This window comes from Seriola aureovittata, chromosome 4, assembly GCF_021018895.1.
Source record: "Seriola aureovittata isolate HTS-2021-v1 ecotype China chromosome 4, ASM2101889v1, whole genome shotgun sequence".
In the NCBI taxonomy this organism is placed as follows: Eukaryota; Metazoa; Chordata; class Actinopteri; order Carangiformes; family Carangidae; genus Seriola; species Seriola aureovittata.
The window spans coordinates 17648020-17666540 of record NC_079367.1 but is presented as its reverse complement, the minus strand read 5'-3'; the positions used below and the strand labels follow the sequence as shown (position 1 = coordinate 17666540).

Here is an 18521-nt window from a genome sequence, read left to right as displayed (position 1 = left end):
TAAATCATGATAAATAATCTATTTACTGATGTGTTTGTTCAAGCCACTTAAGAAATCCTTTGGTTTTGTTTAGAAGAATAGTTCAGGCGAATTAATTAGGTTGTTGATTTGTGAAAAGTAAATACAACATTCTTAGTTAGAAACAAAAAGCTTTTTCAATATCATTAGTATTAAAAGGGAGGGTTTCTGGGTACTCGCTTAGTACAAGTAATTACTGTTTAAAAGTTGCAGTGTCTGTTTGTTGCAGGGGTTGTATTTACTTCCTTTCACTTCAAAAATCAACAAAATATGTAACTTGCCTGAAGGTCCCCAAACTTCTGCATAAAACTACATATTGTCATTTTAATAAGAGGTGTCAGACAGCAGTCAGTTAGCTTAGCTTAGCATAAAGACTGGGAGCAGGGGGAAACAGCTAGCTTGCTCTGTTCCAACTCTCGACATGAAAGCAAATTGAAGTTTGAATGTCAAACTATTCCTCTAATAACAGTGATGAATTAAAGTTCCAGTCTTCGTCCCTCCACACTGACCTGAACAGTGATCATGTCTTTTCTTCCCTCCTCATTTTTTCCGTCTACCATCAGGAGAAGCAGGATAAAGTCGTTCTGCTGGCGGAGATGGCCAACCTGAGAGAGAACAACCAGCGCCTGCAGGTAGAAAGTCAGACAGCCAGTGAGCAGCTGCGTAAGTTCAGCGTGTTTTTTACCACCCTCAACAAGCCAGGAAGTGACCACGAGGCTCACTCCTTAACACACGAAAGTGACTCGAAGAGGGAGTGATGAACGGCGGCAGAAGAAGAAGAAGAGTGTGAGATTCAGGCCAGAGGGAGGGCGAGTGTGAGAGAAATATTCTTTCAGGAGGCAGAGGTCACACTGATGTTACCTCATACAGCTTCCACTGGACTGCCTTAAACCAGAGAGTAAGAAGGATACGATTTTTAAATGCAACACTCCCGCAAGTCTTACCGAGCCTGTGCACAGACAAAGCAGAGCCCCTCCCTCTCTATTCTCTGAGCCTGTTTATTTTTATAAACTGAAGTCAAAAAGTCTTATATGTACAAATACTTATGCTACTATGCCGGAGGAGCGACTAGGATAGGAGAACCTGACTGTTTTTGAGAACACTACATCACCTGGAGAGGCCTAATACTGTTCCTGCAGCGAATCAGCCAAAAAAAAAAGAAAAAAAAAAAAGACTCATTACAGACTGCATCTCCCAGAATGCACTAGAAGTAATGGAATCTCTACAGACATGGTACTGTAGATAGATGCCTGTGTGGTACAATTCTCATGTATCAATATTATCTATATTGTACTGATATTGCATAACAGTTGTACTAAAGAGGTATGTGTGTGTGTAACTGATGGTACAGCGAATACTCTGAAGCATTACTGCACAACTGTGTTTGTGCTCAAGGCTAGATGTGTTTTATTACCCTTTGGTGTGTGTGTGTGTGTGTGTGTGTGTTAATGTGAGCGTGTGAGAAAGCGGTTGAATGTGATGGACAACTGAGTGATGAACAAATTAGTTTACTGTAATATGAAACTTGTGGGCCACATTATTTTTCCTTCCTCCGTTTACATGGATGAACCGTGGCCCATAGATGTGAAACAAGCCATCAGCGTGCTGAGTGGAACCGGTCGATGTCAGAAACTCAGTGATACCAGTATCATATCTCTAATGTAGTGCGTTGTTTTGAATTTAATTCTCACTGTCTCCAGTAGTGCCGCGTCATCTCAGATCTCAGTGTACTGGATAATTATTTTAGCCTTGAGTCGTTATCACAGTACAGTACTTTCAACTTACTTTTCTTTTGTATTATTTAAAGCGATAGTTGGACATTTTGGGAAGAATCTAAACCTGCTCACTTTGCTGGATGAAAAGATTGATACCTCATCACTCTAACCATTTCCACTTTTGGAGACGTTAGAATCTAACGTTTCTCCATCATATGTGATAAAGTCTCACCTCAGATTAGACTGGAAACAGTCTAAAAACTAATTTATATAAACAACAATTTGCCATTTTACATGGCAAAGTTTCTTTTTTTCCTTTTTATTTTTTGTTCTTGGCCAGTAGCAGTAACTTTCTGGAGACTTGCCTGGTTGCCTGGCAACTGGTCCCAGTGTTAGACCAAACTCTGTGACTGGGTTAGAAATTTCTGATAGCCGCTGCAAACCTATTATTTTTTTATGAGACTTGATCACATCACATTACCAAAAGCATGGTGACTTCAGAACCTGCCCTGAAAAGTTGCACCATTTTTACTTTTTATTTTTGTGAGGGAATATTTTTGTCCATCTTGTTTCTTACGAGCTTAAATATCAGTCTGAATCAATGATTTATGCATCAAAAGTCGAGATGTAAACTTTTAAAAGAAACAAATGTCATGGATTCAGTGAGTTATGATGTGGGCTACAAATCTGAAAACAAAGTACACCAAATCTGCTATTAGTGATTCCTGTTCATGCTTTGTACCAGTGAAGAATCGACCACTATCACTGAATGACTTTGATATTATAGAAAACTTAAAAACATGATGATTCTCGTTCTGAAGTTTTAACAAGCATCTTTTTGCTATTATTTCCATAAGAAGGTTTATGGACGTTTATTCTCCTTGGACACTGGAGATGATGGTATCCTCGGAAAAACAAATCACACCAAATCTAAAAATATGTGTATCATGTCTGTGTGTTCAGATTTAACTTGGTTATAATGAACAAATTGTGTTGATAAGTGGGCCAAAGTACAATAACCAAACATGGTGATCACCCAACACGAGAGTAATGTCAATCTTCTTATTAAACTCTCAGCAAGAAAGCAAATGTGTAGTTTATTTCCCAAAATGTCAAACTATTCCTGTAACTGCGTCTCCTTTGTGTACTAATCAAAATGAAGCTATGTCACCAGTAACGTGTGCTTATAGAAAACATTTTACTGTACATGAAACTCACTGGACAACACTGAAGCTCCTTCATATCAGAACCAGACTGTCTGTGTGTATGAGAAGATTTGTCCCTGTGTTCTGTGATAAACCCAAATGAACACAAAAGACACTATTTATACTGCTAGCTTGCTTAATGATATTGTCTACTATATCTATTTTTCATACAGAAATGTGTGTCTCTGTGTTTTTTGGATGCTGGTACTGAATGGACACGACATCCCTGCAGAGGATGAATCTTATCTTTAATCTCTAATGTGATTCTCTTTATTAATTGCTGGTGAAATTGTACTAAATTCTCATCTCCTGCTCTGCCCTGTTGAACAGCTACTTCTCACTCGTCAGGAGGTTTCCTCTCTGGTCTGACTGGATCTGTTCGTTTGAATTTTCCGACTCGCTCAGGTTTTTCAAGATGCTGTTAATGACACTACCATCGAGTAGGGGTGGGCGATTGGTGCATTGTACTGTGAGACAATTTAAATCTGTCTGCAATCAGATACGTTGACATCTTGTTTATACTGTTGTAGTTATCCCTTTAATATTTCTGGGTGATTTATGCCAATAAGTTAGCAATTCATTTACTGGCTTATCCCAAAACAGACAAATATAAACTGTTTCTCTTTCGATTTTCATTCAAGTTTTAAAGTTAAAATTGAATATGTCTTGATAAAGGATTTTTGTCCATATCGCCCACGCCTACTCTCAAAAATACTTTTCTTTCACTGACACAATAGGGAACAAGTGTTGACTGAGGTAGACAGAAAACTGCCATTTTCTCCTGTTTCTCTTCAGCCCAAAAAAAAACCAAAACAAATAACTGCATCTGCTTCAGTGTCACCGCCTCCTTGTTCTTCGGCAGCCAGTTTTACAGCTTCGAGTTGGGCTGTTGTCATCCCAGTAACTTTGATACCAGTAACGTTTGTATCTAAAGCTCCTTGGACTTTCTTTTTTTTTTTGCTGTGGGTTCAGAAATACTTTTATCAGTCTTTCATAAACAGATTCGTGCTTTAATGAGGTTCAGGTGCTCCATCAAAAGGCTCCCGTGTTTATTCTGGTTTCAGGTTTGGACATTTTTAAGGAGGTTGGATCAGGCTCCAAGTGACACACTCCTGTTATTCCTCCAGTAGGAAATCCTTCACTCATGAAGCTTGGGAGGTGTAGCTGTGATTTTAGTATCTGCAAGTCTTAATCTTTAGTTTGCTTATGTAAAAGGGGCAAGGTTTCTTTTTTTTATATATATATATATATTATATATATATATATATATATATATATATATATAAATTTTGTCCATGTTATGTATAATTTTAAGCTATTTATAGCATACACAACGATCCCTGTTGAACAAATCAATAAATCATTATTAAAGTTATGGTAATATTGTATAACTAGGTTTGTTTTTAGATGTTAAATATTTTGATAATTTATTTTTTAACATTGGCCACTGTTGCAGACAATAGTGAAGATGAGAGGGTACTGTGTTTTTATTTGTGTATGCTGTTTTATTTCTGATCTGTGTACAAAATTGATTTGTATGATTCCTTTGTTTTTTTTTTCTATTTTCTGGCGTCGTCTTTTCCGCTCTGCTCATCGGTGCGTTCTGCATGTGGCAGAGGTACATGACACGCAGACAGAAATGTTTCGTTGAACAGTTTTCTTTGGGTTGTAATAATAACTTGTACATTTTAAAGTGTAAATTATGTTTTCATTATTTTATAAAAAATATATTAAAAAAATAACTATCAGAACATTTGCTGATTTTCATTCTTTAAATAAAGAGACTTTTTCCCAGGTTACAAAAGCGATAGTAAACTGACTGTAATTAATGTTATTCATTATTTTTACATATGAAGTAAATACACGTAACACCTAGAGCCCAATGTCACATCTTCAAATTGTTTGATTTCTTTGACCAAAAGTTCAAAACCCCAAATCCTCACATTTGAGAGGCTGGAACCAGAATCATTTGCACTTTTAATTGATAATGTCTGAACTGATCAATCTAGAGCAGATTTTACTTTAAAAAAAGCTAACTGACATAATTGGCAACTATTTGAATCAACATTTTGTATAAAAAATAGATTTAATGGACAATATTTGAGTCATTTTTCCAAACAAGAAACCCCGAACATCTGCAACATCTGCTGCTTCTCTTGGTCTTGCATTACAGCAAACTGAATATTTCAAGTGTTGGACATTTTACACCTTGAGTTGATGTGAAACAGCTCAAACAATTAATCATTTTATTGATGGTAAAGATCTTGATTAGTTGTAGCTAGGGCTGAAAAATCGAAATTGCCAAAATGGCCAAGTAGGATATTGAAATCGGAGGAGCCGCAATATTTTGATTAAAGGTCAAATGTGTCGCACCATAAATGAATCAGTGGTGTTCGAGACGTCCGGCCTACAGATCCTGTTCTACAGACATGAACATGCTTGTTTGGTACAAATAATAATTTGTATAATTTTTTTCTGTGAAATGCAAAAACAACACTTCCAACTGAAATCGTGACTCGTATGATTAATATATGAATGATTTTTTTTTTTTTTTTTTGCATATCGTTCGGCCCTAGTTGTAGCCCTGCATCACGTCCCCGGCGTCCCACAAACAATGACAACAACTTGCATATAAAACATTTTATTTTCTATTACAAAGCATCTTTATTTCCATCATAAAAAAACATGTTGTGTTGCGAGTACTTTGTGACTTCTATTGACAGCTGTGAGTTGATGTAACATTTAATAAAAATTTATTCCATATATTGTGACAAGCTCCCGGCAGTGCTTTCAAAAATGACTTAAGAAGAATGCTGGAGCCTGAATTGTTATGGAAGCACTTGTATAAGATCAGGCGCATCACCCAAAGCTTCAGTATCAAGTCAGAACAGGTGCATTTAACAGAACCTCAAGCTTTAGCAGGTTAGAGTCGGGGTAAGAGTGAAATTAGTGGAGGGAATAACCGTTTAAGATCCGCACATGAGGCACTCGTCTCTGTTCTCCAGAGAGCAAACCATGGCTGCTGTGTTACGGTCTTTGATCTCCTGCTCTGAGGTCTTGTCCGGCTGCGGCTCCTTCAGCTTCTCCTTGTTGAGGGTGAACTGGATGGGGTTGGCGGCGGGCTTTGTCCTCAGGTAGTACATTCCTGTCTTCAGACCCTGCGGTGAGGAGGAGAAGAGAATATAAATACACACCGTTGTTGCATTCACAGTGGTTTGTTTTTCTGTTCCGATTCGTCCTGCAGGCGTCACTCACTTGTTTCCAGCCGTAGAAGTGCATGCTGGTCAGTTTGCCGTAGTTTGGCTCTGCGATGTGGATGTTCAGGGACTGGCTCTGGTCGATGTAGGCGCCACGGTCGGCGGCCATCTTCAGTATGGTCTTCTGGGAGATTTCCCACACCGTTTTATACAGCTGCTTCAGATCATCTGGAATCTCACCAATGTCCTGTTGAGATAATAAAAACAATCTGATCATTAAATGTTTAAGACAGAACAGTCACCACACCAGAGCAGCTACTAAGTCGATAACGAGACACCGTTTTCAGTTTTGAGAGAAATGCCAAACATTAAATGGTTCCAGCTTCTAACACGAGGATTTTCTCCTTTATTACAGCTAGTGGTTCTTGAGAGTGAACTGAACATTTGGGGTTTTGAACATGGTGCAAAATGATTAATTGAGAAAATAATCTGCAGATTAATCAATAATAAAAGCAATCATTAGTTGCAGCCCTGCACAGTACAACTGCTTTTGAGAACCAGCAGACATTTTGCTCTAATCATGAGGAAATCAAACTGATGTGTTTGCTAGTTACTCTGAAGCTCACGTGAGCAGATTTCTGAAGAGGGTTACCTGAATGGATCCATTGTGAGCTATCAGCTGGTTCTTCATCTCCTCGTTCCACAGTCCTCTCTCCGTCAGGTCCTTGAGCAGATGAGGATTGACGATCTGAAACTCTCCGGAGAGGACCCTGCGGGTGTAGATGTTGCTCGTGTAGGCCTCAATAGACTCGTTGTTGCCCAGGATCTGGGCGGTGGAGGCGGTGGGCATCGGGGCCAGCAGCAGGCTGTTCCTCACGCCGTGCTTGGCGATCTTCTCCTTCAGCAGCTTCCAGTCGCACAGGTCAGTGGGCGTCTTCTCCCACATGTCGTACTGGAGGGTGCCCTTGCTGACAGGAGAGCCTTCATACGTCTCGTAGGGGCCGAGCTCGGCGGCCAGCTCGCAGCTCGCCTCCAGGGCGGCGTAGTAGATGGTCTCAAAGATGTGGATGTTCAGCAGCTGAGCCTCGGGGCTTTCAAAGGGGTGACGCATCAGGATGAAGGCATCAGCCAAACCCTGAACACCGATTCCTATTGGCCGGTGGCGCTTGTTGGACCTCTCGGCTTCAACCACTGGATAGTAGTTAATGTCTATGATCTTGTTCAGGTTCTTGACGATTACTTTGGTCACATGTGACAGTTTTTTAAAGTCAAAGGTCCGCTCAGGGGTGACGTACATGTTGAGAGCGATGGAGGCCAGATTACACACCGCCACCTCATCATGGCTGGTGTATTCAACAATTTCTGTGCAGAGGTTGCTGCATTTGATGGTGCCCAGATTCTGCTGGTTGCTCTTCCTGTTGCAGGCGTCTTTGTACAGCATGTACGGTGTACCGGTTTCTGTCTGGGATTCAATAATGGCATACCACACCTGCTGAGCCTTCACCACTCGCTTGACCCTCCCCTCCTTCTCATATTTGGTGTAGAGCTGCTCAAACTCCTCCCCCCAGCACTCGTCCAACCCGGGGCACTCGTTCGGACACATCAGAGACCAGTCTTGGTTGCTCTCCACTCTCTTCATGAACAAGTCAGGGATCCACAGGGCATAGAAAAGATCTCTGGCCCTTTGCTCATCCTTACCCGTGTTCTTCTTCAGCTCCAGGAAGTCAAACACGTCAAAGTGCCATGGCTCCAGGTACATGGCGAAGGCTCCCGGTCTCTTGTTGCCGCCCTGGTCGACATAACGCGCCGTGTTGTTGTAAACTCTCAGCATGGGGACCAGACCATTAGAGTTGCCGTTTGTGCCAGCGATGTAGCTCCCCGTTGATCTGATGCAGCTGACCGCCACACCGATTCCTCCAGCCGATTTGGAGATGAGGGCACAATGCTTCAGCGTGTCATAAATACCTTCAATGCTGTCATCCTTCATGGCAAGCAGGAAGCAGCTAGACAGCTGTGGCCTGTTGGTTCCTGCGTTGAAGAGTGTAGGAGAAGCGTGGGTGAACCACTTCTCTGACAGAAGGTTGTAGGTCTCAATGGCTGCATCGATATCTGTTTTGTGGATGCCGACAGACACTCTCATGAGCATGTGCTGCGGACGCTCGGCCACTTTGCCGGTGATCTTCAACAGGTACGACCGCTCCAGAGTCTTGAAGCCAAAGAAGTTGTAGGAGAAATCTCTGTCGTAAATGATGGCCGAGTTGAGGCGGTCTTTGTTCTCAAGAACAATGTCGAGGGTCTCCTTGGAGATCATGGGGGAGTGTTTTTTATTCAGAGGGTTGATGTAGTTGAACAGGTCCTCCATCACCTCACTGAACACTTTCTTCGTCTCTTTGTGCAGGTTGGAAACGGCGATTCGTGCAGCGAGGATGGCGTAGTCGGGGTGTTTGGTTGTGAGAGTGGCAGCGATCTCAGCTGCCAGCGTGTCGAGCTCCACGGTGGTGACTCCGCTGTACAAACCCTGAATCACCTTCATGGTGATCTGGGCCGGGTCCACAAAGTCAGAGTTCAGTCCATAGCAAAGCTTCTGGATACGAGAGGTGATTTTATCGAACATGACGCGCTCTTGGCGTCCATCTGAAAAACAAAAGAAATACACACTAAATCACCAGTGTCCAAAGTTGTCAGTCAGCAAACTGCAACTCAGAAATCAATAAAGATAAGAGTAATAGCTTGTTGAATAAATAATAACAATAATAATAAAAAATAATAAAATAATTCATGACAAATCCAGTGAGATCCCAGTCTGGACTGATCTTAGTCAAACAGGATGTTTCATCACTTTTCCTTTAGAGCCAACACTTTCTAAATATTAATAAATCAAACTTTTGTTTGTTTGTTTTTACTCACTATTTTTATGTATCATTTGTATGTTTGTCATCATATTGAAGTAAAAATATCTTCCTTCCTTTTCATTTTTTTTTTTTTTATATCTTTTATCTTTTCCTGTTCTTGTTCCTGTTGTTTTAGAAATGTTTTTTATATCCCGAGTCTTGCTTCACCCTTCCAGAGAAAGGTCAGTCGATTATTGTGAGGAATTCCTCTTTTGGACTTTTTTTTTTGTTTGTTTTTTAAAAAGAAAATTGCTGACAATTGTGCGGAAGTTTTTGTGAAAGAACTGGTTTAAAACAAAGGGCTTCACACAGCATAATACATTTCACATCTATAGCATTTTGGACAGTTATTCAGATAAAACAAGACATTCGAAGATGTGACCTTGGTCTGTGGGTATTTTTCACTATTATGTGTCATCTTATTGACAAAACGAATAATTGATTAATCGAGAAAACAATCAACATACAGGCGTATCTGTATAAAACATACAGGAAGGAATCCAAGCAACAGAAACTTAAATGAATACAAAAAAGTAGGTACAGGAATTAGATTTAACAAAATCAGTACAATCAAAACTAAAAATAGTTAAAATTATAAGTACAGCTGAAAATAAGGGGGGGGGGGCTGTGCAATATACACGGCCATTTGTTCACATAATCTTAGAGTTTTGTTTTATGGCGTGTAACTTTTCTCAGCGTTTTGTAATAAGTTTCAAATCGTTTTTCAAAGCCTTAAAACACTGGACAGACCTTTGTGTTTCCTCTTCATGACCAACCTGCAGAAGCTGAGCAAACTAATCAGCATCTCCTCGATCATAACCACGCTGAGGGCCACTGTGACATTCAGGTAGTACTGTATAACTTGGCTTTTTGGCGCCAACTATGACAAAGGCTCATTATGGCTGAGTCCATAAACAATAATCTCAATACAAAGCTGAAGTTGACGGACTCACAAAATTACATTGTGGTTCGTGTCAACGTCCACGTGGATGAGCAGGTCACTGACGCTGTTTCTCCGACTCAAGCAGCGCCTGTGAGTTTCGGTAGTATGATACAACACCTGATCCTAAAGACCGGTAGATCCGCATTACTGACAGTTAGCCATGAAGCTAGCTGAGGCCCGAGTTGCTCTGCTCCAAAACAACAAAATAAACTCCTCACCTCGCTTGATCACATGCATACTGGCACGGTGTGGTGTTACTCGTCTCCCAAGAAATTAGCAGCTCTCCGGCTACACGTTCAGGGTCTCCTCGCTGTCACGATGTGCGGCTGAACACGGTCTCCTTCCTCCCTCACAAAAGAACGCGCGAATGACTCCAGAAAATCCCGCTAACGTCGTATTTGTACGGAAGACGTCACTAATGATCAGCAGAGAGCGATATGCTGTTTGACCAATCAGAGGCAAGAGTACACGGGACTTCATGTCCGAGGACCAATCAGAGGAGTTTAGAATGTAATAATAGACTGTCAGCTTCCGCATCTGTTCTTCAAATGTGGCGGGACAGAGAAGTAGGTCATGTAAATATTAGGATAGGATGTGCAGTTTTAGTGAGCACTAGCTCATGTAGGGAATTAAATAAGTACATCGACCTGCAAAGAAAACATTTTACAGTTAACTCAGTAGAGTTGGTAATAAAATAAGTAAAGCAAGAGCCAAATATTTAACTTGGAGCAAAATTAAGATGTAAAGGCAGAGGTTATGGGGTGGAGATCTTAAAGGTTTCATCAAATCCAGCAAGAATCAGGAGTGGGGAATCATAGCCAAGAAGTTTCACAAGTATCTGATCAGGACTGAATTAAATTGATCTCCACGCCACATTGGAAAGAATCCAAGCAGAAACTGCGATGTCGTGTTGTCCTTGTCTGTCCTGAAAGACAGTTAACGAAGATCAAAAGGGATTGAACATATAATCCTGACAAACAGCTCTTTTCACTCTTGAGACATGTCTTCACATGACACAGGGCTGCCAACAGGGAAATGTTAATTCTGTAACACTACAGTGGGTGGCGATAATACTCCACCCGGTTGCAACCCGCCATTATAAGAAGTTTTGTTCTGATGCAAGATTACATTATTTTCAAATAAACCATACTTATGTTTTTTTTTTTTTTTCTGAACTGCATCCATTATTACAAGTACTCTCTCAGGAAAAGCATCAAAACAAATACTTATTCCTACAAACTAAAGCCAGGGAACAGAGAGGAGAATGATGCAATGATGTGCATGGGTGTGTAAAGGGAAGGGAAGTTTAAGAAACAAGTTTATAGAGACATAGTATATTATTGAAGAAGGGTTAGATCGAGGGCAGCTGGACTGAAGACGTTTCATCCAAGAAGCTTCTTCTGTTCTGACAGACTGCTGAGGAGACACGTGTATTTAGATACCAGATATATTCAGTTTACTATCATGTGTCACCGATAAAAGCATCAAATAGCTGATTAACAGATGTAGCTGTTTAATAATAAATCAAAACAAACAAAACAAAACAAAAAAATCATTTTTTTTATATATATGACTGTAGTTTTTACTCCAATTCAATAGGTGGCGTTATTGCAGTACAAAGCTTTTTTTTCAACCACAATTAAAAACACAGTAGAAGTTTCGCCATTTGATCAGAGATTATACTAAACTGTCCTATAATGTGAAGGCGTAACATCTGCACATGTTTTACACGGAGGTCTGCACCACAAGAGTTATACACGTTTGCAGCTTGGTCGCTTTGATGCAGTTTTCCCATTAGCTGCTGTTACTGGATATAAAATGAGTGTAAGGCAAAGTGAAGAGCTGCTGCTCCATGAACAGCAGGAGCCAGAGAAACCCACAGAATGAATGTTTCTGTGTATCCTGGATTAACTGGATCAAAGAAGCACTTAAGTCAGTCATGTCTACTGAGGAGTGGGCTGCTGGGAGACTGGGACCTTAAAAAACAGACTAAAAGCGAAGGATGAATCATTATGTTGAGACGGGACTGTTGCAAACACAGACTGTTTCCCCCGACTCTGCTTAGTTTAGCCTCCCCTCGACTTCCTGTGTGAGTTTCCCTCCTGCGTTGGGCAGTTTCCACACGTCGCCCTAAGGACTCACTGAGTCCCGGTAAAAAGACACTGCATCTCCAGTCATGTCCAGGTCCAGTCGACGGTACAAGCCTCTGCAGCAGAGCAACGGCAGCGGCTCTTTCCCCAGCTGTGACCGGGTTCGGATGCCCCGGGCCCGGGTACTGCTGTTCTGTCTCCTCGGGTTTCTGGTGCTAGCGGTGGTGCTGGGAGTCTACTTGTCCAACGACACAACCAGTGGATACGTGAACCGCCTGCGCACCGCGGATCTGACCAAAGACAGGGTAAGAGTTATGACTGAAAAATAAACAAGGTGTTGTGTTGTCTTGCCTTTTATGTGACGTTTCACAATAACCAGATTCAGTGGTGGAAGGTACATGTAATCAAATACTGCACTTAGTTGACTTGAGTATTTCTATGTTCTGTTACTCTATGCATCTACTCCACTACACTGCTTTTTACTTTACTGCATTTATTTTATTGTACTACTGTTAAATTTACTTTAACCAGCTACAATGTGAAATATGTACACACACACACACACACACACACACACACACACACATATATATATATATATATATATATGCATCTGTAATATTCCAGTTGAATAATGTGATTCTGCATAATAAGTACTTAAAGCACAATTTGCTGTTAATTCTTGTGCAATTTTACTTAAGTAACATTTTGATTGTAGAAGTTTACTTGACTTTACCTCAAGGTAATTGCTCTCATTGACCAGATACAACAGGTGTTAGTGGTGACATAGCTGAACTATAAGTTTTGACTCAATGATTGTCTATTCAGAATAATACAGTTTATTTATTTTTATTCATGAAAACCACCAGCCAAAGTTCTCTAAATCAAAATGACAAAAAAAGGATACAGAATTAATATCAACAAGGCAGAAACCAGTAAAACAGAAGACACAAATCTAAAATGTGCATTTTATGATACATAAGATGTCAAGCATGAAATACATATGTACATACATACAAAAATGCATATGTTAATTGATAAAAAAGTAGTTTTAATAAGTGATTTTTAGATTTAGATTGAGTGTAATAGTTGTTATTTTCCTCAACAGTTCTTTTCCTCCCTCTACTGTTTAGTGCTGTAACCATCAGTTGAATAATTTATTACTAAGTCCACAGAAAATGAATCGTTGTAGCAAGCCAGTCACTGCCCAGCTTCTCCAGTGTGAGCATAATGCTGCTTGTCTTGGTTTTATATTAGCATAAATTCTATCAGGGTGTATTCGGGTTGGTTGGATAAAATAAACAATGTTAATATATCAGTCTGGGCTGAAGTCTGTGACATTTTTCACCATTTCCTGAAATTTTCTAGTCTAAATGATATCTCTAAAACATTTATTGAAAAATTACTCAATAGTGAAAATAACCGCTATTCGTAGCCCTACGTAGTACCATTACTCTCCTGTTTGTTCTGTATTTTGGATGTGTCGCAGTATCAAGAGAGACAGAAGGGACAATATTCATTCAGCAACTTAAAGTCACTGTAGCTGCCCAGGTGTGTCACTTCCCGCTGATCACGCGTCTCACTTCACTTGGTTTTGATGTTGTTCATCAGTCCCACGACTGCTCTTCTTTACTTTTAATTTATAATCACCAGGACAGGAGCTGCAACCACACAGCCGTGTTATGAAAATTGATTGATCTTCTGATTATTTTCTCAATTAATAATTTTGTCTATAAAAATTTCAGAAAATATCGAACAGTGTCCATCACAGCTTCCCAGTCTCTTGAACTACATGTCCAACATGAACCAACAGTCCAAAAGTGAAAGACGTAAAGTTTATTATTGCACAAAAAAAAAGTATCATATGAAGATCTTGAAGTTTGACAAGGTGGGACCTGGAGTTATTGGCTTTTTTGCTTGAGAAATGATTCCAATAATTAATCAAGCATCAAAACAGAAGCCAATTTTTTCTGTCAACCAACATTTCGATTAAATGACTCACACAGGATATCAGTCCTCAGTTGAGATAAGCATGAACTCTACAAAATAAAACCTTAAACAGGGACAAAAAGGAGAAACCTTGGGGTGTAAACAGAGTATAGATATACCAATTATATTATGGAGTAACAGAATGACAACATTACGTAAGTAAGGACCAAATATACAGTATATGTAGAATAAGGATCAGAGGAGAAGTCAAGCAGTTCTGCACCATAAAAACCTGAGAAGAGGACAAACCCTTACGTTTCATTTTCAGTGCTGTTACTTCACGTCCTGCCCTTTTCTTTATTCACAGCACATGCTTTTCCTCTTCCCACATCAGCTTTTTCATCATTGATCCTGTTATCTCTTCTGCAGTTATCCCACAAACCCAGTAAGTGCTCTCCAGCTCAACTCCGCCGTCTGGCCTCTCAGGTGGACGGGACTCGTCTGTGGGAGACTCACCTGAGGCCCATCCTGATAGAGAGGCTCCCGGGGACACAGGGCAGCCTGGCCGTACAGCAGGTGTGTCTAAAACTTGAATAGGTTCCTCTTTGATGCACATTCACTCTCTTTGTTTCTTTCCCTCATCTTTAATCCGACCTCTACTTGCTCCACTTCAGCACATCACCTCCACCCTGTCCTCGCTGTCTGCTGGCTGGTCCATAGACCCAGACTCCTTCAAGTCTCCAACCCCTCGAGGCCCGGTCACCTTCACTAACATCGTTGCCACTCTGGACCCTTCAGCCCCTCGGAGGCTGCTCCTGGCCTGCCACTATGACTCCAAGGTCCTGCCTCCCGACCCCCAGGCGCCAGAGAAGGTGTTTCTCGGGGCCAGTGACTCGGCGGTGCCCTGTGCTATGATCCTGGAGCTCGCCACTTCTCTGGATGCCCAGCTTAGATCATTCAAACAGCAGGTGTGTGTTCAGATGTGTTTTCACACGTGTGTGCTGTCATCTTGGCAGTTGGATGCTGACAGATTAGTTTCCCATTTGTTTGATCCTTTCCTGTGCGCCCTCCCATAACAAAGAGTAAAGATCTGAGCTGCTGACGAGTATTTTCTTTCTTCTTTTTTTCCCCTTAGACCCTCATTTTGTCCCTTTGCCTCGAGGCTGCAGTATAGGATAAAAAATGCTGACTCTAGGCCCCTGTATTGAATGCAGATGTCATCTCTATATAGCAGTGTCTCTCCAGAGGCTGTGCTTTATGTAGTTACTGTAGGAATACACACATACTTGCCTACACACACTGCGACAACACTGCAGAAAGAGAAACTGGCCTCAGTTGCTTGCTTTTTGTAAATTGCATTTTAATGATAATTTGCTTCTTTCCTGTATAGAAACTTCCAGTCTCCCTTCAGCTCGTGTTTTTTGACGGTGAGGAGTCGTTTGAAGAGTGGACGGCCACAGACTCGCTGTACGGCTCTCGCCACCTGGCTGAGCGGATGGCCAACACGCCTCACCCCGCAGGCTCCTCACACACCACCGTGCTCCAGGCTGTGGTGAGGAAACTGTGTTGCTCTGTACAGAAATACACGTCCTCCATGATCGTTCCTCACACCCTGATGCAGACACATGCTAAATTATGTATGATCAGGCTGAATTTAGCAGAAACACACTGCCCATTTTAAGCTCAATAGCTGGAGCTCAGTCATGTTTAATGGCTAAAAATCTAGTTACTGCTTTGTCTCTCATGCAGTCATGTAACTTTACACAACTGTTTCTGTGTATTATGTTTTTTCTTTACATCTCAGCAACATGTAATGTACTATGATTAAAAGGAAATTCAATATTCACTACCAATTTCCAACTACTGACTGCTGTCTTTTGACTTTCAAATCTCGCCCTAGGACCTTTTTGTGCTGCTGGACCTGCTCGGCGGTCCTGACCCACTGATTGCCAATCACTTTGATAACACGGCACGCTGGTTTGATCGTCTGATTGCTGCAGGTAGGTACTGGCTGTGGCTTTATTGTGAATATTTAAAATCCCTCGCTGTTGTATTCTCTCACTCTGCCTTCACCCCCCTCTCTCTCAGAGAAGAGACTCCATCGACAGGGCCTCTTGACATCTCACCCCTCTGAGCAGACGTACTTTAGGAAGGATGTGTATCTTGGACCTGTCCAGGACGACCACATCCCCTTCCTTCACAAAGGTGAGTGATAACACCAGGTGGGTTTCTCTCTCACGTGTTTTTAATGTACATTTTAAAGCTTAAAATATCACAAATAAAGTGTTTATGCCTGGCTAAGGTGTGAAGGCTGGTGTATTGAGAAAAGCAAAATGTAAACAGCAGATCTGTGAGGAGCGATATGGGGTTGGAGTTTGTGGAGCATTGTGGAGCAAAGTTTGACTGGCGCCCTCCTTTTCAGCTGATTCAGTCCCATTTTATTAGATCGGATTTTATTGAAATTGAGATTTGCGCTACATCTGGATAGAAACCTGGACACGATCAGTCCAGTAGCCTGCGCCTGTAGAGCATGCTCACCCTCCTCAACAGGGTGGCAGCCCAGGTGCTCATCCAGGCATTTGTCATTGTCTGTTTGGACCAATGCAGCGTCTGCCACCAGACCTCTGCAGCTAGTCCAGAATGCTGCTCTGTTCAGCCTCTTCAGTTTTCCCACACCACTACCCTTCTCTGGCCTAAAGTTCACTGAAGGGAGCTTAGGCTGTTGGTGAGACAAAACACATATAGAGACAGAGACATCACAGTGTGCTTGGAGAAATTTAATGGCATTTTTTTTTTTTACAATTAACGACTTATTGAGAAATCGAGAAAATAATTGGCAGACTACTCAACATTGAAAATAATCGTTAGCTTCAGCCCTAATTCAGTCTACCTTCCTTCATGTATAAATCATCAAATCATGATGTTTAAGAAGGTGGAACCACAAATGCTTAGCATATTTACTTTAAAAATTATGAAAACAATTAGTTAATTATCAGAGGAGCTGTAGATTCATTTTCTTCTCCACTTTCCTGATTGACGAACAAATTGAGAAAATAGGTTCCCGGAGTCTAAAAACTAAAACGTTTTTTGGGATATATACAGTATGTTCTAAGTATATTACACATGCTGTCAGTCAGCATCACTACTTTCCTCTTTCCTCTCCATCCGTCCATATAGGTGTCCCTGTGCTACATGTCATTGCCACTCCCTTCCCGCAGTTCTGGCATACGCTGGACGACACAGAGGAGAACATGCACCGTCCCACTGTAGAGAACCTGACCAAGATCATGGCTGTGTTTCTGGCTGAATACCTGGGCTTCTGAACACAAACATTAACAGATGTTAGAGGTGAAGGTCCACACAGCTGTCACCTGAAACCCTCTGCTCACTGTTACCCTGTTCTGGATTACTAGTGCTGTTTATCTCACTGGTTACGAATAAAGGACCAGGTGCACAAGAGGAGACCCCGATGAAATGAACTAAATGGAACTGGGATACCAGCTGAACTTTACCAAAGACTTGTCCCTGCTGGTCCGGTTTCCTTGTTTTCATTTAATGAATGAGTTGGAGGCCCTTCTCCAACTGTCTGGGAATGTGAAGTGGATACAGAGTCTTAATTAAAATATTATTGTAATGGCTAATGAGCATGGTACCTGAGGGGAACCTGGGAAATGTGTTTGATTTCAAAAGCCCTCTAAATTAATACTTTAGCTTAATTCCTGTTAAAACAAAATCTTAGCCTTATCCATATTATTAATCATTGATTACTATTATTAACCCCATTAATATGATTGAGATGCACTACTGACTTTTTAAAGACAGACTTCACAATCAGTTGAGCTCTCTGAGCTGCTGTGAACACTGTTCGTACAGTGAAAATGGTGACAGCTAGGTCATTTCTGTGAATAATCTTCATTTTATCTTCACATGAGTGAAGCTCCTCTTGGCCTTACAACCTGCTATTATTAATGGCTAGCTATATTATGTGGCTGTACCGCACAGTTTGTGTCTGTGTAATGATATTAGAGCGAAAGGCCAATGAATGTGATTTTACACCAAGGTGTAGGGAAAAGTCAGCAATAAAGTTTAAATGGTTTATTCAGTTTGTCTCAGATGTTGATGCACCTTTGGGAAGTCAAAAACACTAAAATGCTGACGAACATTTTACCAGCTTAGTCTCATCTTTCCTTTAACCAGCTGAAGAACATGATTGTTATAAATGTCTTGATACCATGTGGGAACATAGTGTGTAAGGATGAGTGAGAGACTTTCCAATGTGTGTCGATCCTCCGCAGGGCTTTGCAGCACATCTGTGAACTGGTATGTTGAATTTAAATCCAGCCATATGTCGCTTACTTTTAAAGTCTGTCTTATATTGTGTTCTGTGTTTAAGTCAAGGTACAATGTCTGCTGAGTCATGTTTTGGTAATAAAACTACTTGCAAAATGTTTGTTTTACTGAGAAACCAGGCTTTAAATTCAAGAAGGAGCAAAACAATGTATTGTACTATAGTGTATTGTAATGTAATATACT

General features: G+C 41.0%; 3 protein-coding genes across 5 annotated transcripts in view; 2 read left to right on the top strand and 1 right to left on the bottom strand.

Annotated features, from left to right (window-relative positions):
- The window catches only part of sipa1l3 (signal-induced proliferation-associated 1 like 3), a 75740-nt gene extending 71051 nt beyond the window's left edge, over positions 1 to 4689 (top strand). For all 3 annotated transcript variants that reach the window (XM_056375116.1, XM_056375117.1, XM_056375115.1), the window contains exon 24: positions 582 to 4689. In XM_056375116.1, the coding sequence (XP_056231091.1) occupies positions 582 to 776 (195 nt within the window). In that variant the 3' untranslated portion in view covers positions 777 to 4689. The remainder of the gene's footprint in view (positions 1 to 581) is intronic.
- Positions 4198 to 10345, bottom strand: LOC130168345 (ribonucleoside-diphosphate reductase large subunit). Its single transcript, XM_056375118.1, has 4 exons — positions 10188 to 10345; positions 6788 to 8769; positions 6194 to 6382; positions 4198 to 6096 (listed from the first exon to the last, which is right to left on the bottom strand). The coding sequence occupies exons 1-4, from the start codon at positions 10204 to 10206 to the stop codon at positions 5905 to 5907; spliced, it is 2382 nt and encodes a 793-aa protein (XP_056231093.1). The 5' UTR covers positions 10207 to 10345; the 3' UTR covers positions 4198 to 5904.
- Positions 10346 to 11557: 1212 nt separating this feature from the next.
- Positions 11558 to 18438, top strand: qpctla (glutaminyl-peptide cyclotransferase-like a). The gene is made up of 7 exons (XM_056374104.1): positions 11558 to 12364; positions 14418 to 14564; positions 14663 to 14956; positions 15379 to 15540; positions 15889 to 15988; positions 16077 to 16193; positions 17166 to 18438. Exons 1-7 carry the CDS (start codon positions 12146 to 12148, stop codon positions 17309 to 17311), a joined length of 1185 nt encoding a protein of 394 aa, XP_056230079.1. The 5' UTR covers positions 11558 to 12145; the 3' UTR covers positions 17312 to 18438.
- Positions 18439 to 18521: the final 83 nt, after the last annotated feature.

Coding starts and splice junctions, on each gene's coding strand:
- qpctla (XM_056374104.1), top strand. CDS start 12,146: ATGTCCAGGTCCAGTCGACGGTACAAGCCTCTGCAGCAGAGCAACGGC. Junction 14,565..14,662: donor GCAGCCTGGCCGTACAGCAG/GTGTGTCTAAAA, acceptor GCTCCACTTCAG/CACATCACCTCCACCCTGTC. Junction 15,541..15,888: donor CCACCGTGCTCCAGGCTGTG/GTGAGGAAACTG, acceptor ATCTCGCCCTAG/GACCTTTTTGTGCTGCTGGA.
- LOC130168345 (XM_056375118.1), bottom strand. Junction 6,383..6,787: donor CTCACAATGGATCCATTCAG/GTAACCCTCTTC, acceptor TTATCTCAACAG/GACATTGGTGAGATTCCAGA. Junction 6,097..6,193: donor ACTTCTACGGCTGGAAACAA/GTGAGTGACGCC, acceptor TCCTCACCGCAG/GGTCTGAAGACAGGAATGTA.